Source organism: Octopus bimaculoides, chromosome 1 (genome assembly GCF_046866305.1).
Source record: "Octopus bimaculoides isolate indiv1 chromosome 1, ASM4686630v1, whole genome shotgun sequence".
NCBI lineage: Eukaryota > Metazoa > Mollusca > Cephalopoda > Octopoda > Octopodidae > Octopus > Octopus bimaculoides.
In genome coordinates this window covers 34,366,528-34,388,297 of record NC_142928.1, presented here as the reverse complement: position 1 = coordinate 34,388,297, position 21,770 = coordinate 34,366,528, and the positions used below count along the sequence as shown (strand labels likewise).

General features: G+C 36.3%; 2 protein-coding genes across 4 annotated transcripts in view; one reads left to right on the top strand and one right to left on the bottom strand.

Moving 5' to 3' along the window:
- Nucleotides 1–5,557, top strand: part of LOC106879985 (WD repeat-containing protein 46) — a 30,558-nt gene extending 25,001 nt beyond the window's left edge. For all 3 annotated transcript variants that reach the window (XM_089350227.1, XM_089350215.1, XM_089350224.1), the window contains exons 11-15: nucleotides 486–639; nucleotides 1,284–1,431; nucleotides 2,303–2,397; nucleotides 2,624–2,725; nucleotides 5,369–5,557. In XM_089350227.1, coding sequence (XP_089206353.1) covers nucleotides 486–639; nucleotides 1,284–1,431; nucleotides 2,303–2,397; nucleotides 2,624–2,725; nucleotides 5,369–5,542 — 673 coding nt within the window. In that variant the 3' untranslated portion in view covers nucleotides 5,543–5,557. The remainder of the gene's footprint in view (nucleotides 1–485; nucleotides 640–1,283; nucleotides 1,432–2,302; nucleotides 2,398–2,623; nucleotides 2,726–5,368) is intronic.
- On the bottom strand, nucleotides 5,530–17,378 carry LOC106879987 (queuine tRNA-ribosyltransferase catalytic subunit 1). The gene is made up of 8 exons (XM_089350277.1): nucleotides 17,256–17,378; nucleotides 16,005–16,143; nucleotides 13,823–13,901; nucleotides 11,411–11,526; nucleotides 9,415–9,553; nucleotides 8,215–8,290; nucleotides 6,700–6,900; nucleotides 5,530–6,145 (listed from the first exon to the last, which is right to left on the bottom strand). The coding sequence occupies exons 1-8, from the start codon at nucleotides 17,310–17,312 to the stop codon at nucleotides 5,990–5,992; spliced, it is 963 nt and encodes a 320-aa protein (XP_089206403.1). The 5' UTR covers nucleotides 17,313–17,378; the 3' UTR covers nucleotides 5,530–5,989.
- Nucleotides 17,379–21,770: the final 4,392 nt, after the last annotated feature.

The following is a 21,770-nucleotide window of genomic DNA, read 5'->3' as shown; positions in this document are numbered from 1 at the left end:
TCCCTATGAATTATAGCCCATCGACCACATTTCTTTATTGTTTTCAACTCTGGGCTGTCTTTCTCCCAGATCTTGATGGTTTAGAATTGTCATCAGTTCTTCTGTAACTTTACTTTTTTTTAGTTAGGGTTGTTGGTCTTAAGCAAACCCATTTTTAACTCTTAGAAAAAGTGGTCCATATTCGTCTGGCCTGTCCTTTGATCTGTCCAGCATAGGAGTTCCTATCTGAAGCTTATTCTCTGCCAGCATAATTCCCAGGGTCATTGAGGCAGTCAAGCCACCACATCACAAAGACAGGACATTGTGGTGGACTAATTAATTATTGCTATGATATTCTTTCACATCCCTATTCACCCACAATAATTCTTACCTTTCACTGATAAATTAATTAATTTATATATCTTTGAAAAATTTTCTATCATTTATTTCCTTAAAGTATTTTTTTAAAAATGTATATTTACAAAATAATCATTTTTTTTTTATAGATACCTAGCTACATCTGGAGATGACAGTCATATGAAAATATGGGATCTTCGTACCTACCAAATGTTACAGTCTTACAGAATAGATAGTGGTGCCAATTGTTTGTCTTTCAGTCAACGTGATATGCTTGCAGCTGGCGTTGGCAATGTCGTACAGGTTAGGTTGTGGTTTTTATTTTTAAATCGGGAGGTGGGGGTGGGTAGTGCTCATGACATTTTTTCAGGGCCTCCAAGACTAGTGTGAAGGAGGAAGGTATCCTCAAACCAGAGACCTGGTTTCAATGCTTGCAACAGACTGGTCTCTGCTAAAGGCACCCAAGGTGCCAGGTCATTATGTCTAATATTAAACTGTGCAATGTATTAAGTCTACTACTCATGTGAGTCATGACAAGATTTGAACTTAGAACCTGTAGAACATAAAGACCTTGAACAAATATGGATAACTGCATTTTTTTAAATTTTTAAATTTCTTTAATCGTTGCCAGTGCCGCCGGACTGGCTCGTGTGCAGGTGGCACATAAAATACACCACTTTGAGCGTGGTCGTTGCCAGTACCACCTGACTGGCCTTCGTGCCACGTAAAAGTACCCACTACACTCTCTGAGTGGTTGGCGTTAGGAAGGGCATCCAGCTGTAGAAACTCTGCTAAATCAGATTGGAGCCTGGTGTAGCCATCTGGTTCACCAGTCCTCAGTCAAATCGTCCAACCCATGCAAGCATAGAAGGCGGACGTTAAACGATGATGATGATTGTTTTGTAAAGGTATACAATATGTTTAATGTCTTCAAATTGTGTTTTTAGATATTTGATAACTGCTGTTCTCGAACAGTAAGCAGTCCATACTTATTTCATAAATTGTCTGGAAGAGTGCACAGTACAAAATTCTGTCCTTATGAAGATGTACTTGGTGTTGGCTATGAAAAAGGATTTCAGAGTCTGCTTATTCCTGGTGAGTAAATTCATCTATTATCAATTTATTTAGCACACAGTTTAATATATTTTTTTGCAAGGAACAGCTCTGTAATTTAAACCTCATCGCTTTTAGGCTGCAGTATTTTATCCAGGCAGGATCCCTTTAAAGACGTAGAGCGTTAAAAAAAAAAACATACTGTCATCTGATCTCTACAAGCATGGAAAACTAAATAGGCGCAGGAGTGGCTGTGTGGTAAGTAGCTTGCTTACCAACCACATGGTTCCGGGTTCAGTCCCACTGCGTGGCACCTTGGGCAAGTGTCTTCTACTATAGCCTCGGGCTGACCAAAGCCTTGTGAGTGAGTGGATTTGGTAGACGGAAACTGAAAGAAGACCATCGTATATATGTGTGTGTGTGTATATATATATATATATATATATATATATATATTACTACACTCTCTGAGTGGTTGGCGTTAGGAAGGGCATCCAGCTGTAGAAACTCTGCCAAATCAGACTGGAGCCTGGTGTTGCCATCCGGTTTCACCAGTCCTCAGTCAAATCGTCCAACCCATGCTAGCATGGAAAGCGGACGTTAAACGATGATGATGATGATGATGATATATATATGTGTGTGTGTGTATATATATATATATATGTGTGTGTGTGTTTGTCCCCCCACCATCACTTCACAACAGATGCTGGTGTGTTTATGTCCCCGTAACATAGCGGTTCAGCAAAAGAGACCAATAGAATAAGTACTAGGCTTCCAAAGAATAAGTCCTGGGGTCGATTTGCTCGACTAAAGGCGGTGCTCCAGCATGGCTGCAGTCAAATGACTGAAACAAGTAAAAGAGTAAAGAGAGTTAAAATGATATCTCACTATTCTGTGCATTTGTTTCTTTTAGGTTCTGGTGAGCCATGTTTTGATGCTCTTGAAGCAAATCCATATCAATCCAAAGAACAACGTCGAGAAACAGAAGTGAAAATGTTGCTTGATAAGGTAAATATTTCCCAGAATATCTGATTTTTCAATAATTATTTTCTTATATTTATCTTGACATTACTATACAAAGAATGTTATTTTTAAACTACAAGTAATTTTAATTAATTTAATTTTATACTCTTGACATTATATTCTTAAATTAACCATCTCTGAAGTAGCCTTTCATGTATTATTTGAATTATCCACAAATGATATTGAAATATTTTTGTCTTGTTTTCCATAGATTCAACCTGATATGATAAGTCTGGATAATCGAAGGATACTTCAACCAAATTATGAAAGGATTTCTAGCAACATGGAAGAAAAAAATAAACAAACCTTTGGAGTACGTGTGCTATTCATATATTACCGTATTTTGATTGACTTTTATGAATTTTGTTTGCCAGAGCAGCTGTCTGGCTTCCGTGCTAGTAGCCCGTAAATAGCACCATTTGAGCGTAATCGTTACCAGCGTCGCCTTCTAGCACTTGTGCTGGCGGCACGTTAGAAAATCATTCGAGCGAGGTTGTTGCCAGTGCCGCTGGTAGCACGTAAAAAACACCTTTTGAGCGAGGCCATTGCCAGTACTGTGTGACTGGCCCTCGTGCCAGTGGCACGTAAAAGCACCCACTACACTCTTGGAGTGGTTGGCATTAGAAAGGGTATCCAGCTGTAGAAATTCTGCCAGCTCAGATTGGAGCCTGGTGCAGCCTTCTGGCTTGCCAGTCCTCAGTCAAATCGTCCAACCCATGCTAGCATGGAAAGCGGCCATTAAACGATGATTAGCTTCAGGGTTTAGTAGTTTTCACTCACAGTTTTATGTTTTGAAATATATCTCTGCCAACTCAATCTTATACAATACAGGTTGCAAATGGTACAGCTACCATGGAAGATTTCAAGCATTTATAAATTATGCTTTTATTTTCAAATCAATCATTCTATCTTTGAAAAATAAAGGAAGAAAATCAGAGTTGATTTTAAGTGAAGGTATTATATTTGATTGCATTTTTTTTTTCCAACAAAATGTCTCAGAAAAATCACCCAGAGTCCTTTGTGTGAAGTTTGGCTGCCCTTAAGCAAATTTTGTCCTTGGACACCATTCCGAGCGTGGCCGTTGCCAGTATCGCCTGATTGGCCTTCGTGCAGGTGACACATAAAAGCACCTACTACACTCTCTGAGTGGTTGGCGTTAGGAAGGGCATCCAGCTGTAGAAACTCTGCCAAATTTAGATTGGAGCCTGGTGTTGCCATCCGGTTTCACCAGTCCTCAGTCAAGTCGTCCAACTCATGCTAGCATGGAAAGCGGACGTTAAACGATGATAACGGCAATGATGTGCTGCTGAAATTGGAGTGCACCTAATATGCCTGCATGTCTTTTATGCCATCAAATATGGTAGATAATTGCTTTTTTAAGTATGAAAAATAAATTACATTTACTGTAATGTAATTTAATGAAATGGCATGACAGGTCTATTTTCCTCCAGTCACTATTGTGTCATCATAGACACAATGCACTGGTTGTGAGTTGGTCTCTGAACCATCTAGTCACGATATACTTGTAAATGAAATGTCTTACACACACACACTATGTATCTGTCCATATGTTAGTGTGTGTTCTTATTGTTTCTTTTTAATTGTCCCTCAAGTTGTGGCTACTATGTTTTGCTTTAGGTATATGGAGATATAGGGGTGGTTAGTGACAAGATCGAGTGTTACACAAAATGCCTTATAGTTTGCAGTTACGTCCCTTTAATGTTCGCATTTCTAATCATCCTGCGATCTCATTATTTTTCGCTCTTCTGGCCACCGGTGAAATGTGTGGTTTTGTGCTTACATTAGAAATCAATGTGATATGAAAAAGAGAATTTTTCTGAAACTTGAAGAATGTATTAGGTATTGGAACACTGTCCAAGTTATTAATCACGTATTTATTAAAGTGTATTTTTAATCAAAATATATTCCTTTGTTTACTTCCGTCATCATGATGATGATGATGATGATTCCGATAATAATAATAAAGGATAAAACTGTTAAAGATTTTATCAGTGGCCAGCATATAATATAGACCTAGTTAAGAGCATAGTTAAGACCTAATTAAGAGCATAGAAGAGACTATGCCTATGCTGAAAATAGATGCTAAATCATCAAACCACTTAAAAATTATCACTTTTACAGAACTGGTGTCTATTTTCAGCTTAGGCATAGTCTTTTCTATGCCCTTAATTATAATTGTATTTTTTACTATCTCTCATTCTCGATATATATATATATATATATATATATACATACTACTCACACACAACAGATTTCTTTCTGTTTCTGTTTATCAAATCCACTCAAGGTTTTAGTCAGCCCAGGACTATATAATAGAAGACACTTGCCCAGCTGTGATGCAGTGGGGCTGAACCTGAAACCACACAATTGGGTTTCGAGTTTCTTAACCACAAAGCCATACCTGCTCCCACCCATGCATGATGATTAAATTGTTGTGGTATTGTAGTATTGATGATATAACCAGTTTCATTATACTTCCTACAAGACCACAACCCATGGTTTAGCATTGAGAAGCATTCTTCCTTCTATTTAAGTTTTTACTTTGCACTGAGGACTTTCTGAATAATTCTTGCTGAACCAACTAGACAGTATTCTGCACTGCATCCATTTCCTGAGATCTCACTTTCCAAAGCTAGAAAGTTATATTCTTGAAATTTTCTACCAGTACACCTGATCCCTCCCACTCTTCTTTTCTTTCTTAAATGACTCATTTATTGTTCACTTTCTGTGCATTATTCTGTTCTCTTCATACATACTTGGCTACTTTTCCTAATGAGCTGTAGTGCACCTGAGCACTGTATACAATAAGTTCATTACATATTATTACTGTTGTTGGTGGTGGTGCTGCTGCTGCGGTTGGCACTACTTTGTGCCTGTGTAGAAATTATTATTACTATTACTATTATATGCATTTTTTTTTTTTTTCCATTTCTAGGCTCCAGGAAAATCTGTTGTCAAATTAAAGCAAAACACGAAACATAGCAAGAAAACTGATAAAGTGATTAGAAAGACGAAAGCCATCAAAGAAGAAAGTAAAAGGAAAACACGCAAAGAGGAAATGATGGAGCAAAAGGAAAAAGAATGGAGAAAGAAATATTTAAAAAAATAAAAATGTGGAATTGTGTCTTTTTATTGTATTTTAATTATTAATTTACTTAGATGAAGATAATCACAGCTAAATGGGAGTGACTACAAACCAGAGAATCTTGCTGTTACTGACAATGCACTACAGCCAAAGTAATCTTACTTAACCAATGAGGAAGCCTCTTTGCAGTCACTAAACTTGTTAGAAATAGCAACAAAACCCACTCAAAATACACCCTACTAACTTGGAAACTGAAAGAAGCTTGTCATGTATATGTATGTATAACTCTGTGTGTGTGTATCTCTTTGTCACAATAGATGTAAATAGGAATCATACATTTAGTGTCCTTTGGTTATAATCTTCTTGGAAAATGTCTGGTTGTGGGGAAGTATTACCTTCCTTGGAAATAGGTGAGTGTTGGTAACAAAAATGGCATATGGATAGAGGGGGATGCAGTCGTAGAAAGAGTTGTCAACGTTCCCTGAGATGTACATTAACACTTGAAAGACTTTCTTCAGCCCATTTAGGGTAATTTTCTCCAGGATATAATTTCTTAAAAAAGTCTTTGATGAATTCTGGAAATTTATCTTGTTTAATACTTTTGTGTATCGACAGCATCAGATTTAACTGGAAAAGATAAATATTTAATTTAAAAGATTAACATTTCACAGCAATTTACTAAATTAGAAGTTTTAAAAATATTTTAAGTGATATAGATCAAATAATACATCAAAAGGTCCAGTCTTTGTGGTGATGTAATGGCTTGTGTGTCTCAATGATCCTGGGAACTTTTCCAGGAGTGCAAGCACTTGGTAGGGATTTCCCTTTGCCGGACAGGTCAAAGGATAGAGGCTAGACTAATATGGAGCACCTCCTCTTCCCAGAAGTAAAAATAGGTTTATATACGGCCAACACCCATATAAAGGAAGAAGCAACATTACAGGAGAATTGAAGACAGTTCAAAACCAACAAGATCTGGGAGAGGACAGCCTTCCTACAAGAAGCTGCAAAGCCACAAAGCAGGAATCTGACTAAAGAGAAGTAGAAGAGACAACCCAGAGTTGAGAACAGTGAAGAGAAGTTATTAGTCTATACTCCAATAGGAAATGAAGGGCTTAATAAGAACAAATAATACAAATTTAAGAATTTTAAATTTTAAAAAATACATTGAACCAACATACCTGATATGCAATGTTATGTATTGTTAAAAGCTGACATGCAACCGATTCATAAGTAACTATAGTGTGTAAATAAGCCCGAGTGTATTTATATTCATTACAGGTGCTGCATGGACAGTTTTCATCAATTGGACGGAAATCTGTGGCAAACTTGTTATTCTTCAAATTTAACTGGCCAGTTGGCACCAGTGCAGTACCGAAACGCTAAAAGTGTAAAAATCATGAATAGATTTCATAGAAAACTTTGTATAAAATATAATTTTATTAAGAAAATATTAGAAATACATATGTATCTTTAGTGGGAGAATCATTTCCTGTTAAAACCTGATAAATTAAACAAAATTGCAGCTAGATGATAGGTTGTGGTGCTGTTCATACTTTTACCAATATGTCTATAACAGAGTGATCCAATCCATGTAACAGTGGATGATGTCATAGACTGCACAGTTCAAATATGTATAATTAACAAATGTTTCATTAACTTGCAATGAATTAAACTCCTATTGATAAAAATTAACAAAAACTAGAACTTCCCTTCCACAGTTGGAATTGCTTGAAGCACACAATTTGAAATTAAAGTTTTTAGTGTGCAGCAACATTTCAATAAACAGATATTAATTTCATTTTTGATGAAACACAAAAGCCTTGTATTTTGGAGGATCAGACATACAAAAAGTGTTGTTCCTCTTTCCCTAAAGCAATAAGGCATAATGGAAACATCATGTGATGGGTTCGATTCCCAAGAACAATGGTTCTCAACCAGGGTTCATATAAGATTTTGTTGAAATTTACATGTAATAGGTTATACTTCTACAATACACAAAATATTCTCACGATTGTTTTTAGACAATTCCTAACAATATTTAATTATAAAAATAGGAGTTTTTTTTACATTGAATGGTTAGAAGGGTCCATCTGAATAAGATAGGAAACAAAGGGATCCACAAGTAAAAAAAAATGGTTGAGAAACGCTGCCCTAAAAGCACACATTTGGCTCTAGAGCACAATATTTTTACTAAGCAATTGTAAAGATATATCAACATCATCGTCCGCTTTCCATGCTAGCATAGGTTGGATGATTTGACTGAGGACTGGCAAACCGGATGGCTGCACCAGGCTCCAATCTGATCTGGCAGAGTTTCTACAGAAGGGCATCCAGCTGTAGAAACTACCAGATCAGATTGGAGCCTGGTGCAGCCATCCGGTTCGCCAGTACTCAATCAAATCGTCCAACCCATGCTAGCATGGAAAGTGGACGTTAAACGATGATGATAAAAAAGGCATATGCTAAATTTGGTTAATTTCTTTAATGTTGTGCTATGGAGAAAATTATAATCATTTATGGTTTTGGTCAATGGATATAGAGCAACATCTGTGATGTTTTTTGCAGGGATCTGAGACTGGTGAAGAGAGGGGAGAGGAAACATCATTTAGGATGTCCTCAAAGAGGAAACCTGGTTTAAAATATACTTGCATCATGGGTAAGAATGAAAGGAATAAAGTAAAACATTAACTTACTGCTGTCCGTGTTGGGAAAACACAATCAAACATGTCACATCCAAGAGCAGCACACACCACTAAATCTTCAGGAAATCTAAAGAAAAGATACAACTTACAATTATGGATTTAATACCAATAATACATATATTGTAAAGGTTTTTTTTATTTTATTTTACTTTCAAGAAAAATAATGGTTTAATCCTTTTGATATCAATCTGCCTGAAACTGCTCCTAGTTCTATAATACAAGCTTCTTGTTTTGATCCTTTGGCGTTCAGATTACTCAGTCAAATTTAATGTTTATTTATTCACATTCATTACCATCGTTTAACATCTGCCTTCTATGTTGGCATAATCATGCATATCTTGTAGCTGTCAGATTTCAATGATGTGATAGTATATTTTTAGAATGACATCATAGGGCAGTTGTTAGAGGCCAAATATCAATAGCGTAAAGATAAAACAGGTAAAATATTTTGGTCAGATTTGGCCAGTTTAAATGCTAAAGGGTTAAAAAACCTAAATCAAAACTCTCCATCAAACTTCATGTTGACTTACATTCCAAAGAACCAGTTTATAATGGCAAATTATTTTACTGAATTCTTCTTTATTCTAAAAAATATTTGAAATGATGCCAGTATATTGCTACAGAAATAAAGTAACAAAAGGGTTAAACAATAACAGGACATATATAGATTATTCTTTTTATTAAATAGTCATAGTATCCATGGTTACAAATACAGAGGTTGGACAAAATAATGGAAACACCTTCAAATTTCAATCAAATTTATTTTAATATGGAGCAGAACCATCTTTGGCTGTAATTATAGCTTGACTTCTATGAGGTATGGACTCGTACAAAGTTTTTTGACGGTTTTATATATATTTCAAAATTATGATACTATGATGCTAGGTGTTTCCACTGTTTTGTCCAACCCCTGCACATTCCAGACTGGTGAGATCAATGCAGTTGATTGTCAACTGAATTTTTTTAAGAACTGACATTTGTAGAAAAAGCATGGTTGGGAAGGGAATCCTAGAGGATTCAACACAGAGGAGAACTGAAGTATTTTGTGACCACAAAAAGGAAGCAAATGTTTTAAGAAATTATGTATGTGATATCACAGTTAGATCAGTTTAAACAGGAAGTTTGTTTTATACAACCAGGAACAGTCACAAACAAAAACAACAATAAATGAATAATCTAAAAGGAACTTACCCAACACCCATAAGGTACCTTGGTTTTCCCTTTGGTAAAACATCTGTGGATAAGGTAACCATCTTCCAGAAAGCATGTTTTTCTTCTCCTCCACTTAATCCCCCAATGGCAAAGCCAGGAACATCCCTTTTTATCAATTCTAAAAATATTGAAAAGTTATTCAATAAAAAAGCTAAATATCCATTGGTTTTACAGTTCTATATTTAAGAGATGAGGAATTACTTACATTATTTATATTTGACAGATATTTGTCCTCATCTTGTTTGTTGCTAACACGTTTCGGCTGATATACCCTCCAGCCTTCATCAGGTGTCTTGAGGAAATTTCAAACCTGGGTTCTCATTCCTAAGGTATTTTTTGATATTATTATTATTATTATTAGTATTATTCAGGTCACTGCTTGGAATTGAACTCAGAATCTTGAGGTTAGTAGCTCGCACTCTTAACCACTATGCCAAGTTCGAAATTTCCCCACGACACCTGATGAAGGCTTGACAACTACGATTTCACTTTGCTTGACAGGTCTTCTCAAGCACGGCATATCACCAAAGGTCTTGGTCACTAATCATTGCTTCCATGAGGCCCAACATTCAATGATCATGCTTCACCACCTTGCCCCATGTCTTCCTGGGTCTACCTGTTCCACAGTTTCCCTCTGCAGTTAGAGATCAGCACTTCTTTACAGAGCTGTCCTTGTCTATATGCATCACATGACCATACCAGCATTGTCGTCTCTCTTGCACAGCACATCTGATGCTTCTTATGCCCAACTTTTCTCTCAAGAAAACTTACTCTGTTGTACATGTACACTGACACTGCACATCCAGCGAAGCATGCTAGCTTCATTTCTTTCAAGCCTATGCATGTCCTCAGATCTACCCAGTCTATTCACAAGGCTTTTGTTGGCTCAGGGTTATAGTAGAAGACACTTGCTCAAGGTGTCCTGCAGTGAAACTGAACCCAAAAGCATGTGGTTGCAAAGCAAGCTCTTTAACCACACTCATATGATAGTTTCCCCTCACTGCATAATTATTGCTGTTTTGCTTTTTAATGTTTCTAGCAGTAAATACGGGTGCAGATAGAGCTGTGGGGTTAAGAAGTTTTCTTTACAACCATGTGCTTTAGGTTCAGTCCCACTACATAGCACCCTGAGCAAGTGTCTCGCACCATCATGTTAGATGACTGATCAATAATTTTTGAGTAGAATTTGGTACACAGGAACTATGTGGAAGCCCACATGAGAGAGCAGGAGAAAAAGAGCGAGGGATCTTTTGTTGATGTATATTGTGAAAGGACACAAACATTGGTTGGAAAACTGACAAACTGATGCTTTTTGAATGGAATCCTTTGACATATTTGTTCTAAAACTAGTTACAGACACTCCCTTGTGATTCTTTCTCACAGAAATACAGATTGGCCAACTGGTAACCAGTAACTAACAATGCAATATTTAAAAACAAATGTTAACTAATTTAAACTATAGTAAAAGTGAGCACTGACATATTCGATGCAGTAAGCTAAGACATTTTTATTGGTTAACAACAATCATGATGATAAGACTCAATATCTAAATGACCAACTTTGGTCAAAAAGAAATATTTTAATTATTAACTGAATATTAGTTCCAAATACTAGCTTAATAAGGACACTTTTATTTTACTAAATTCTTCATTATTTTTAAAATAAAGCAGAGTATTTCAAGAGAAATATGGTAATGCTTGCTCTAAACATTACACAAAGACTTTATATATAAACAAAGAAACAAACTCAGCAAACATGGTAGAATTAGTAGAGCATCAGACAAAATATATTGTGGTATTGTTTGGTTACATTCTGAATTCAAATTTCACTGAGGTTGACTTTACCTTTCCCAATCATCCTTGGTGGCATTATCAAATATTGTTTTTGACACAATTGACAATACTTTTGAAGAATGGCCTGATTCCAACAACTAAAATCAGTAAAAGAATAACAGAAAACAAATTATGCACTCTACCTTCAGCACACTGACGTCGAAGATTGGCATTGAGTCCACCTTGAACTATTGGAAAAAGATTTTGGTCATGTGGTCGGCTGTGAGCTTTGAGACACCGGTCAAGCCAACGAACTGTTCTGCAATGAAAAAAAATTATCAAATTATTAGTTTACAGAAGAAATAAATGACTGGGCTATCATTTCCCAAGTTATAAGGCTTTATATCCTTTCTGCAGGTAATTTTAGACTCTGAATAGGAATACATAATTCTCTATGGCCAGTCACCTTAGTTTTAATGTATATTTTCCCATGCTTACATGGGTCAGATGGAATTTGTTGAAGCAGATTTCCTATGGCCTGATACCCTTCATGCTGCCAATCATCATCAGTTTCCAAGCAAGGTAAAAGTTTCTTATGACCAGACATGTTTTTCATGGAGACTGGAAACAACAGGAAAGGTTGAATTCTTTGACAGAATCCAAAGGTCTCAAGAAGTATATTGTGCTCCAGTCTCAGCTCGGGCATGGTTCTTCAGTTGGATGCCTTTTCTAAATCCAGCCACTTTACAGCATGTAACGGATGGTGAGAAAACCATGCTGCTTTGGTCATGTTATGCATATGGATGTAGACAGTTGCATACAGAAGGACTGATCACTTAAAGTGGATGGAACTTATAGAAGAGGGAAACCCAAGAAGACATAGGACAAAGTACTGAAGGCCAATCTTAAGACACCAAGCCTTACAAAAAAAGATGACAAAGGACCAAGATATCTGGTGCCTTGCTGTACTTAGGAAGACCTGTCCACCACAGCTGAATTGATATTAATGCTGGTGCCAAATAAAAAGCACCTAGTACATTCATCCAGCCATAGAAACCATGCCAAAACAGACAATGGAGCCTGGTGTGGCCCCTGACCTTACCAGCTCCGGTCAAACTGTCCAGCCCTTGGTAGTGTGGAAAACATATGTTAAATACTGATAATGATGATGGAGATGATATGTACTCTTTACATTCATTATAACATAGTGTTGGCTAAAAGTCTATAAACATGCCCTCTAATACATTGCAATATATTAATAATTGAATAAGTCAAAAAGTTGAAAGCAAGAAATATTTGTATGTCTATATGTCCCTTTACAAAACTTTTTGGTTCAAATACACAAACTGACTCAAACTTTATATATGAATTGCAACAAAATAAAGTTGTATCCATTTCTGTCAGCAAAAATGAAAGGAGTTTTCTTTTCTATATTTCAACATTTTTACAGTTTTGGAACGATTCTTTGGAAATTCTTTCAACGCTGTTGATCATTTAACAGTGGATTAAGAAAAGTACTTTACAACAGGTTTCACTCTTACTTATTTGGTGGACTTAGAGTTGCATGTGTTACCTAAATATAAAATACAATGAGCCAAAGAGAGAGAGCCTCTGTGAGGTCAAACAACCCGCTAGAAATAACAACCAAATCTCCTGCAGATTATATTCCAAACATTGGGCCTCACCGAGGCGATGACTACTGACCAAGACCTTTGGAAATGTGCTGTGGGTGAGAAGACCCGGCAAGCCAAGTGAGATCGTTGCCAGTGCCCCTGGACTGGCTCTTGTGCAGGTGGCACATATAAGACACCATTTTGAGCGTGGCCATTGCCAGTACCACCTGACTGGCCTTCGTGCGGGTGACACGTAAAAGCACCCACTACACTCTCTGAGTGGTTGGCGTTAGGAAGGGCATCCAGCTGTAGAAACTCTGCCAAATTAGATTGGAGCCTGGTGTTGCCATCTGGTTTCACCAGTCCTCAGTCAAATCGTCCAACCCATGCTAGCATGGAAAGCGGACGTTAAACGATGATGATGATAATGATGATCTTAAAAAGGTAAGGACACACATTAGATACACCCCTAACTACATCTCCACAAGGAAAAAAAAAATGAGATGGTCATGGCAGGAATGTCTTTGATCCTAAGTCTGTACAAGCTTAAGTTGACCTGGGGTTAAACAATAACACAATAGTGTAATCTAACTTTAACTAAGCTCTTAACCATCTAAGTCTGTAGCTCAAAACCTTAGCCTCATAGCAGTAACAAATAGACTGATTAGATTAACCCATTACCTACCAGTGATCTCATATGAGATCACTTAAAAATTACAAATTCTGTAATTATCTGTCAATATTTACACATATCTAACCTTTTTGCTATATCTACAAAGTATATTTCTCTGATATTCAAATGAGGTTTGCTAATTTTTCACCCAATATCTCGCATATTTCTATTTAAAATGTTATTTTGAAATGTTATTTTGATCATTCCAGCATGTTTCTAAGGCTGTTTTATGCTAGAAATCAAAGTTTCATAAAAAAAATTCCAGTTAATAGAATTATGGGAGGTAATGGATTAAGGAATAAAGACAATTAGAATAACAAAGATTATACCTATGCATGGCTTCTTCTACTCTTGGCCCACTTACCAAGCTGGATACAACATCATCTAATTGCATTATAATGTCAGCCCCTATAAGAATAAACACAAATAAGAAACAATCGTTTTAGGAGATATGAACAGGTAATATGTTGAGTTTTCTGATTAAGTGGCCTAAAAGTTTTTGCTGTTGAAGCTGATATTACAGTGACAGTGCTCTCCATGACCCAATGAGGATGTCTTTATACAGTTGCTAACCCTGCCAGAAACAACAGTTAAACATCCCTCATATTGTACTTTTTCATCTTGAAAAAAAAAAAAAAAAAAGGGAGGATACACTGATTAGTGTAGTTCCAGGTATGCTATGCACAGAAAAAAAACAAAAAAAAAACAGAAACAGAACTGTCAAGGCTCAGTGGTTAAGAGTATTCAGTTCACTATAATAAGGTCATGAGTTCGATTCCCAGCAGTGCATTGTGTCCTTGAGCAAGACACTTTATTTCTTGTTACTCCAGTTCACTCAGTTGGCAAAAATGAGTTGTACTTGTAATTCAAAGGGCCAGCCTTGTCACATTGTGTGTTGTGCTAAATATCCCTGAGAACTACACTCTCAGAGTGGTTGGAATTAGGAAGGGCATCCAGCTGTAGAAACCTTGCCAAATCAGAGTGGAACCTAGTGCAGCCTCCTGGCTTGCCAGTCCTCAATCAAACCGTCCAACTCATGCCAGCATGGAAAGCGGACATTAAATGACAACGACAATGATGATATATATATATATATATATATATACATACATGTATGACAAGCTTCCTCACAGTTTCCATCTACCAAAAATTCACTCACAAAGCATTTGTTGGTCCAGGGCTAAACTAAAAAAACATTTGTCCAAAGTGCTGTGTAGTGGGACTGAACCTGAAACCTGGATGCAACATGAGCTTCTTAGCCAAACAGCCATGTCTATGCATAGAAAAATGTGTTTAAACATTTAACATTGACTTATTATAGAGAAGGAAAAACTAGACAGAATAATGTATGTGACAAAATTAATATTTACATAATATATGTGAAATGAAATAGCAGCCACAAAGAAATCAAAATTTAGGGTGTGGTACATTTGGTTTAATAGCAATGTTGGTGTTAATAGTATAAACTTATGCCTAGACAAAATTTTGTTCTTGCTTCAGCACAGAATTGTTGTGAGTATTTATAATAAAATATCTCGCTAGAAGCATAAGGGAGAAAAAAAAAAAAAAGATTGAAAATCACTGACCTAAATAACTCTGAGCCACTAGTAATGTTATAAGCAATGAGACTATGTGTAAAAAATCATTTGTTCCACTTACTCAAATTTGCTGAAATTTTTGTTATATTTATATTTTTATATTTATATTTTTTGTCTTTTAGTTGTCTCAGTCAGTGGACTGTAACCATGTTAGGGCATTGATTTAGAGGATTTTATTTGAATAAATTGACCTTATTACTGACAAAAACTGCTAGAATATTGGGATGTAACCTAACCAACATCAATTGTCAGGTGGTAGGATGAGGCAAATACAGACACAAATACAATCACACACACACACACACACACATACAAGATGTACATATCATCATCATCGTTTAACGTCCATTTTCCATACTGGCATGGGTTGGACGGTTTGACTGAGGACTGGTGAACCAGGTGGTTACACCAGGCTCTGATCTGATCTGGCAAGGTTTCTACAGCTGGATACCTTTCCTAACGCCAACCACTCCGAGAGTGTATTAGTTGCTTTTTATGTGCCACTGGCACAGGAGCCAGTCAGGTGGCACTGGCATCGACCACAACTACAATTTGCATATATGTGTGTGTGTGTGTATGTGTGTGTGTGTATACACACACACAATAGGCTTCTATGTGGTTTCTGTCTACCAAATCTACTCACAAGGCATTGGTTAGCTTAGAACTAAAGTCGGAGACACTTGCCCAAGATGCCATGCAGTGGGACTGAACTTAAAACCACATGGTTGCAAAGTGAGCTTCTTAATCACACATCCAAGCCAGTACTTAGTCATTTATGAAATATGAGTGAAAATATAGAAAAAAAAAAAGAATAATACAAAAGCTAAAATAAAGGAGCCACTTCTAAAAGTACACAACCACAATGTAAATGAATTGCTAGTAAAAGCTAAAGTTTTTATAAAACTGTTTTTACCAAGTGCATTCTGAATTTCAATTGATTTCTCTGGAGTTAATAGCATCATAGTTTCATCATGAGGTGATTGAAATTCTACTCCTTCTTCAGTAATTTTGGCTAACTTTAGTAGAGATACCATCTGAAAGCCACCACTGTCCTAAACAGATGTAAACAATATGATAAATGTCAGAAAGAAGTTATACCATTTTTATTCAAGTTATTTAAATTTACAATAAATGCACATTATAACAACAATGGAGTTTAAAGGTAAATGGCAGGCATCTTGTCACTGGTTCTGTACTGTAATCATGCCATCATGGTCCAACTTACTTCATCAGAAGTGGAGTAAAACATCTCGGTGGTTATTTGACCTGTTCAATACATTAGCCAGATTTCCCTCAATGAACTCCCTATTCACACAATTTAAGCCCTTGAATCTTAAGACGGTAAATAACATTATCATTCTAGATCTGGTATGAATTGGATAGTTTTTCTGAGGCAATTGCCGAATCATTTAATTAGCTCTTACAATACGTAGGTACAATGTACCTGCTCTAAACCTAACACACATAGTAAAATCTTAAAATAAGATGGAGGCTGTAAAAATTAGAAAGACTCATCAGGAAACACCAATTAAATGCATCTTTCAGTCAGTTATAGACTTAACCCAGCACCAGGTTTAACACAATCACATGGTCTTTGGATGCCTTTTATGAGACCACTGTGTTGCAAGGATAAATTTCTTCTTCTTACCAGCTCTGCAGGCATTTTTTTTTTTACATCTAAGTCATAAAGAATTACATTTAAAAAAAAAATCTTAACCCTTTTCAAGCAACAGTGACCAGCTTTTCCCAGCAACAACAAAAGAAGCAGCTATAAGTAGTGGGAGCATAATCAATGTTATCATCTTCTTTTATCTTTTACTTGTTTCAGTTTTTGGACTATGGCCATGTTAGTTGCCAATGACTTGACCATGTGACAGGTTGTACTGGGTTACATGTTACCAGTAGCAGTGAAGAGTGACCTGATACCAGTTGATACCTTCAGTACGTTATAAGTATTTTGTTACTTTGCAGAACTGAATCCAAGTCTTTTTATGAGCTTGGGATAAACAACAGAGAACAATCTTAGTATGTTCTTCCTAAAATATCAAGATTTTGACACAATCACTACAACCTCATCTACTCAACAACACATTTATTTAAAAGCTTAAATTGGTAAAACTAACGAAGAGTACAAATGTAATCAATACCAATAAAAATCACTTACAGTTAATAAATTCCTGTCCCAGCTCATAAATTCATGAAGGCCACCTGCTTTTTTCATGAGTTCAGGACCCTAAGATGAAAAGAAGAAAAATTATATATAATCTTCAATAGATATAAAACAGGAATTTCTTTAAGAAATAGAGAGTAGAAAATGGCAATAACCAAGAATGTAGTCAACAGCTCATATCATTTCATCACCGATACTTTGCTGTATCTGTGACCAAGATATTTAGGTTTCAATGATCCAGTTTATGTCTGTGCAGACATAACAGCCCCCACCGTAAGCAGTGATAACACTGTTAAACTGAAGATTGTTTCAGTGATTTCAGTAGTGCCTGGAATAAAACCTTTCTTAAGTAAAAGTTACTGGCACTAGACTGACTGCTATTATATCTGTGGAAACATGTACTTCTCGACCACAAAAACTAGAATTAACAGACAAGAACAAAATTAAACTTTGTACAAACATGTGTGAATTAGAATGTCTCCATGGTAATATTTAGTTAACCAGAGTTTGCCTACAGTGTTTTTCTTTCTGACTGATGGAATATTATTTTTAATACCAACAGATAAAACAAAGAAACTCCCAAAGAGGGAGTCTCAAGGGGTTCTCTAGGGAGCTTCTATATAGTTGTTCAACTTGCTATAAATAGCAGCAAAATCTTCCTCATGTCACATCATACTGTTTTAAAAGAAAAAAAAAAAAACACTGGATAATGTAATCTGGGGTATACTATTCCTGAGAAAAAAAAAATGCCGAATGGAGATAAGGTGAATTCCTTTGATGAGAAACCTGCTTAGTCAAAGACCAAACTGACTTGGGACCAAAGAGCAACATTTCATTATGATTTATTTCTTATCTAGAAATGATTTTAGAGAACATTCACATCCGTTAATTCTCATCGTCATCATCATCATCATTGTTTAACGACCGCTTTCCATGCTAGCATGGGTTGGACGATTTGACAGAGGACTGGTGAACCAGATGGCTACACCAGGCTCCAATCTGATTTGGCAGAGTTTCTACAGCTGGATGCCCTTCCTAACGCCAACCACTCAGAGAGTGTAGTGGGTGCTTTTATGTGCCACCGGCACGAAGGCCTGTCAGGCGGTACTGGCGACGGCCATGCTCAAAATGGTGTATTTTACGTGCCACCTGCACAGGAGCCAGTCCAATGGCACTGGCAACGATCTCACTCAAATGTCTTTACACGTGCCATGAACATACATTAATTAACCCCTTAGCATTTAAACTGGCCGTATCTGGCCCAAAATATGTTTTATGTTCAAACAAGGCCAGATCCAGCCCATCATACCTACCCAACAAAGTCATTCTCAAAATAAAGTCACATCATCAAAATCTCAAAGCTACAAGATAATGCATGATTAATTTCAAAACAATGTGACTAAACAAGCATTACATTTGAAAGAGTAATGTTAATGTTAAAGGGTTAAATAGATCTTCAAATTAATAGATGTCCATCCTAAGGTCAATAAAATTAGAGGTAACCTATAGCTTAGTTCTGCCTGGGAGTGTTACACATGACTGACCTGAGGAAGGTGAGCTACTGGAGTGGGAGTATCACATATAATTCAATTAAGTGAGTGCATTGCTTGAGTGATAGTTCTAACTTAAATTACAATGAGAGTGACATGCTTTACTACAACTAAATTAGATACTTCTAACTTTTGAAGAGAGAGAGACATATTTCAATTAAATTTTGGTGGATCAGATAGAAGAATGTATCCAGTACTGTTTATGACATTTTCTCAATCTTGAACCCTTGGAATTACTAGTTTAAAGCCTTGGCTATTAAAGCTACCTTTCCTCCATACACTAGATGAAACTGAATAATAAACTCCACTAACATGAACTTACTTGCTTGTACTAAATATCTAAAAATCATAGTTGATCAGCTGGTCATATCTAGTCACTAATGTATGCTGCGTGAGTAAAACATCTCTCAGAATCTCAAAAGCTCAGTCTGCTAAGCTGTAAACAGTCCTCACCACTGTAAACAGGAAGAGCAATATCCCTATATAGTAAGGCAGAGTATTACTATATAGCTATATAGTATTATCACTATGTGAAGGTGCATGGCTCAGTGGTTAGAGCGTCGAACTTACAATCATGAGGTTGTGAGTTCGAATCCCAGACCGGAGTGCGTGTTGTGTTCTTGAGCAAGACACTTTATTTCACGTTGTTCCAGTTTATTCAGCCGAGTGAACTGAAGCAACGTGAAATAAAGTGTCTTGCTCAAGAACACAACACGCAGCACGGTCTGGGATTCGAACTCACAACCTCACGATCATAAGTTCGACGCTCTAACCACTGAGCCATGCGCCTTCATGGTGATGAATACTGATTTTATAACACCTGTAATGTAAACAGATGATGTAAAAATGGTAACATTTCCATTTCTTTTTCTTCAATTCTCTTATGTTTTACTTCTCCTTAATACAAAGTATAACCCCAAGGTGTTAGATCCCCTTTTATTCCTTTTACTTAGCACATTCATTTTCATTGAACACAGTCTTTGATTTCATTGTTTCATTTCGTATTCCTACACCTATCTACAATTTGTTTTACTTGTATAACATCATATATTATTTATTTGTTTGTTTTCTCTTCCGTCCCTCATAATCCCCCTTATTTTACCTGCATGTTTTTATCTACAAATCACTGTTGCAACACAATCACTGTTACAACTATTTATATATATATAAGGTGCAGACATAGCTGTGTGGTTAAGAAGTTTGCTTCCCATCCATGTGAGCTTGGGTTCAGTTCCACCATGTTACACCTTAGGTTAACCAGTCTTGTGAGTGGGTTTGATAAACAGAAAGTGAAAGAAGCTGTTATTTGTGTATGTATGTGTGTGTATGGTTTTGTGTACCATTGTCTTGGCACCATATAATAATTTTTTTTATTTTTTATCTTTTACTAGTTTCAGTCATTAGACTGCAGCCATGCTGGGGCACCATCTTGAAGAATTTTTAGTCAAAGGAATCAGTCCTAGTCCTTTTTCTTTTTAAACCTGGTATGTATTCTATCGGTCTCTTTTGCTGAACCGGTAAGTTATGGGGATGTAAACACACCAACACCAGTTATTAAGCTGATATGATAGGGTTCCATATAGTTTCTGTCTATTAATTACACTCACAAGGCTTTGGTTAGCCAAAGATTATAGTAGAGGACTCTTGCACAAGATTGCCACACTGTGAGATTGAACTGAAAACTACTTTGTCATGAAACAAACTCTGTAACCATTCCAAGCCAAGTCTTAAAAAAAATATGAATATTATTAAGTTCCTATTTCAATCCTCTAAAAATAACAACAACAACAAAAAGACTGCCAGCTACAACAACAAATCAAGTATTTCTATAGTCAATGTCCAGTTACACTATTGATTTTTTTTTCTACAAGCATTACTGCCTTTCCAATAATACAAATATTTCCAATAAAATTCCTTACTTTCATTGAAATCATTTTATAGATGATATAATAATAATAATAATAATAATAATAATAATAATAATAATAATAATAATAATAATAATTCACTGGGTAATTTGCAAAAATCTGGACTTGCCCCATGATAAAAACTGGTGGGAACACAAACCACCCCCAGTACTTGAAAATGATCACATCTCACACCTCTGGAACTTCACCATTCAAACTGACAGAAAGATAGATGCAAATAGGCCAGACATCATATTGAAAGACTTTAGACAAAAATCATGCCTCCTCATTGATATGACTGTCCCAATCGATATAAACGTATCTGTCAAGACCTACCAAAAACTGAGCAAGTATAAAGATCTTGAAATAGAAATTAGCAAAATGTGGAACCTAAAGACTAAAATAATACCTGTTGTCATAGGTGCCCAGGGAATGATAGCAAAAGGGGCTGATTGCTACCTAGCTCAGATACCATGAAACCTCAAAATGGCAGAAATTCAAAAGATAGTGCTCATGGGAACTGCCCATATCCTACGCAAAATACTTTCTATGTAATCTCAAATTTTAAAACAAACACATAATTTTCTTATGGTTTCTTAAACATTCTCTAGAAAAACACTATGTACCAAACCAAATATATGGCACCCTAAGCATAACACCAACATGAACTTCTAACTTGTTGTCTCTTGAGATCTCTGGGTGAGATTTGGAGCCAACTTGTACAAATGCAAAGCATAAGTCAAACATAAAATAATAATAATAATAATAATCCTTTCTATTACAGGCACAAGGTCTGAAATTTTGGGGGAGGGAGGTGTGTCAATTACATTGACCCCAATGCATAAATGGTACTTATTTCATCAACCCTGAAATGATGAAAGGCAAAATAAACCTCAGCAGGATTTGAACTCAGAACATAAAGACAGACAAAATGCTGCTAAGCATTTTGCCCTGTGTGCTAATGATTCTGACAGCTCACTGCCTAAATAATCCTTTCTACTAAAAGCACAGGGCCCGAAATTTTGGAGGAGGGGACAAGTCAATTACATTGA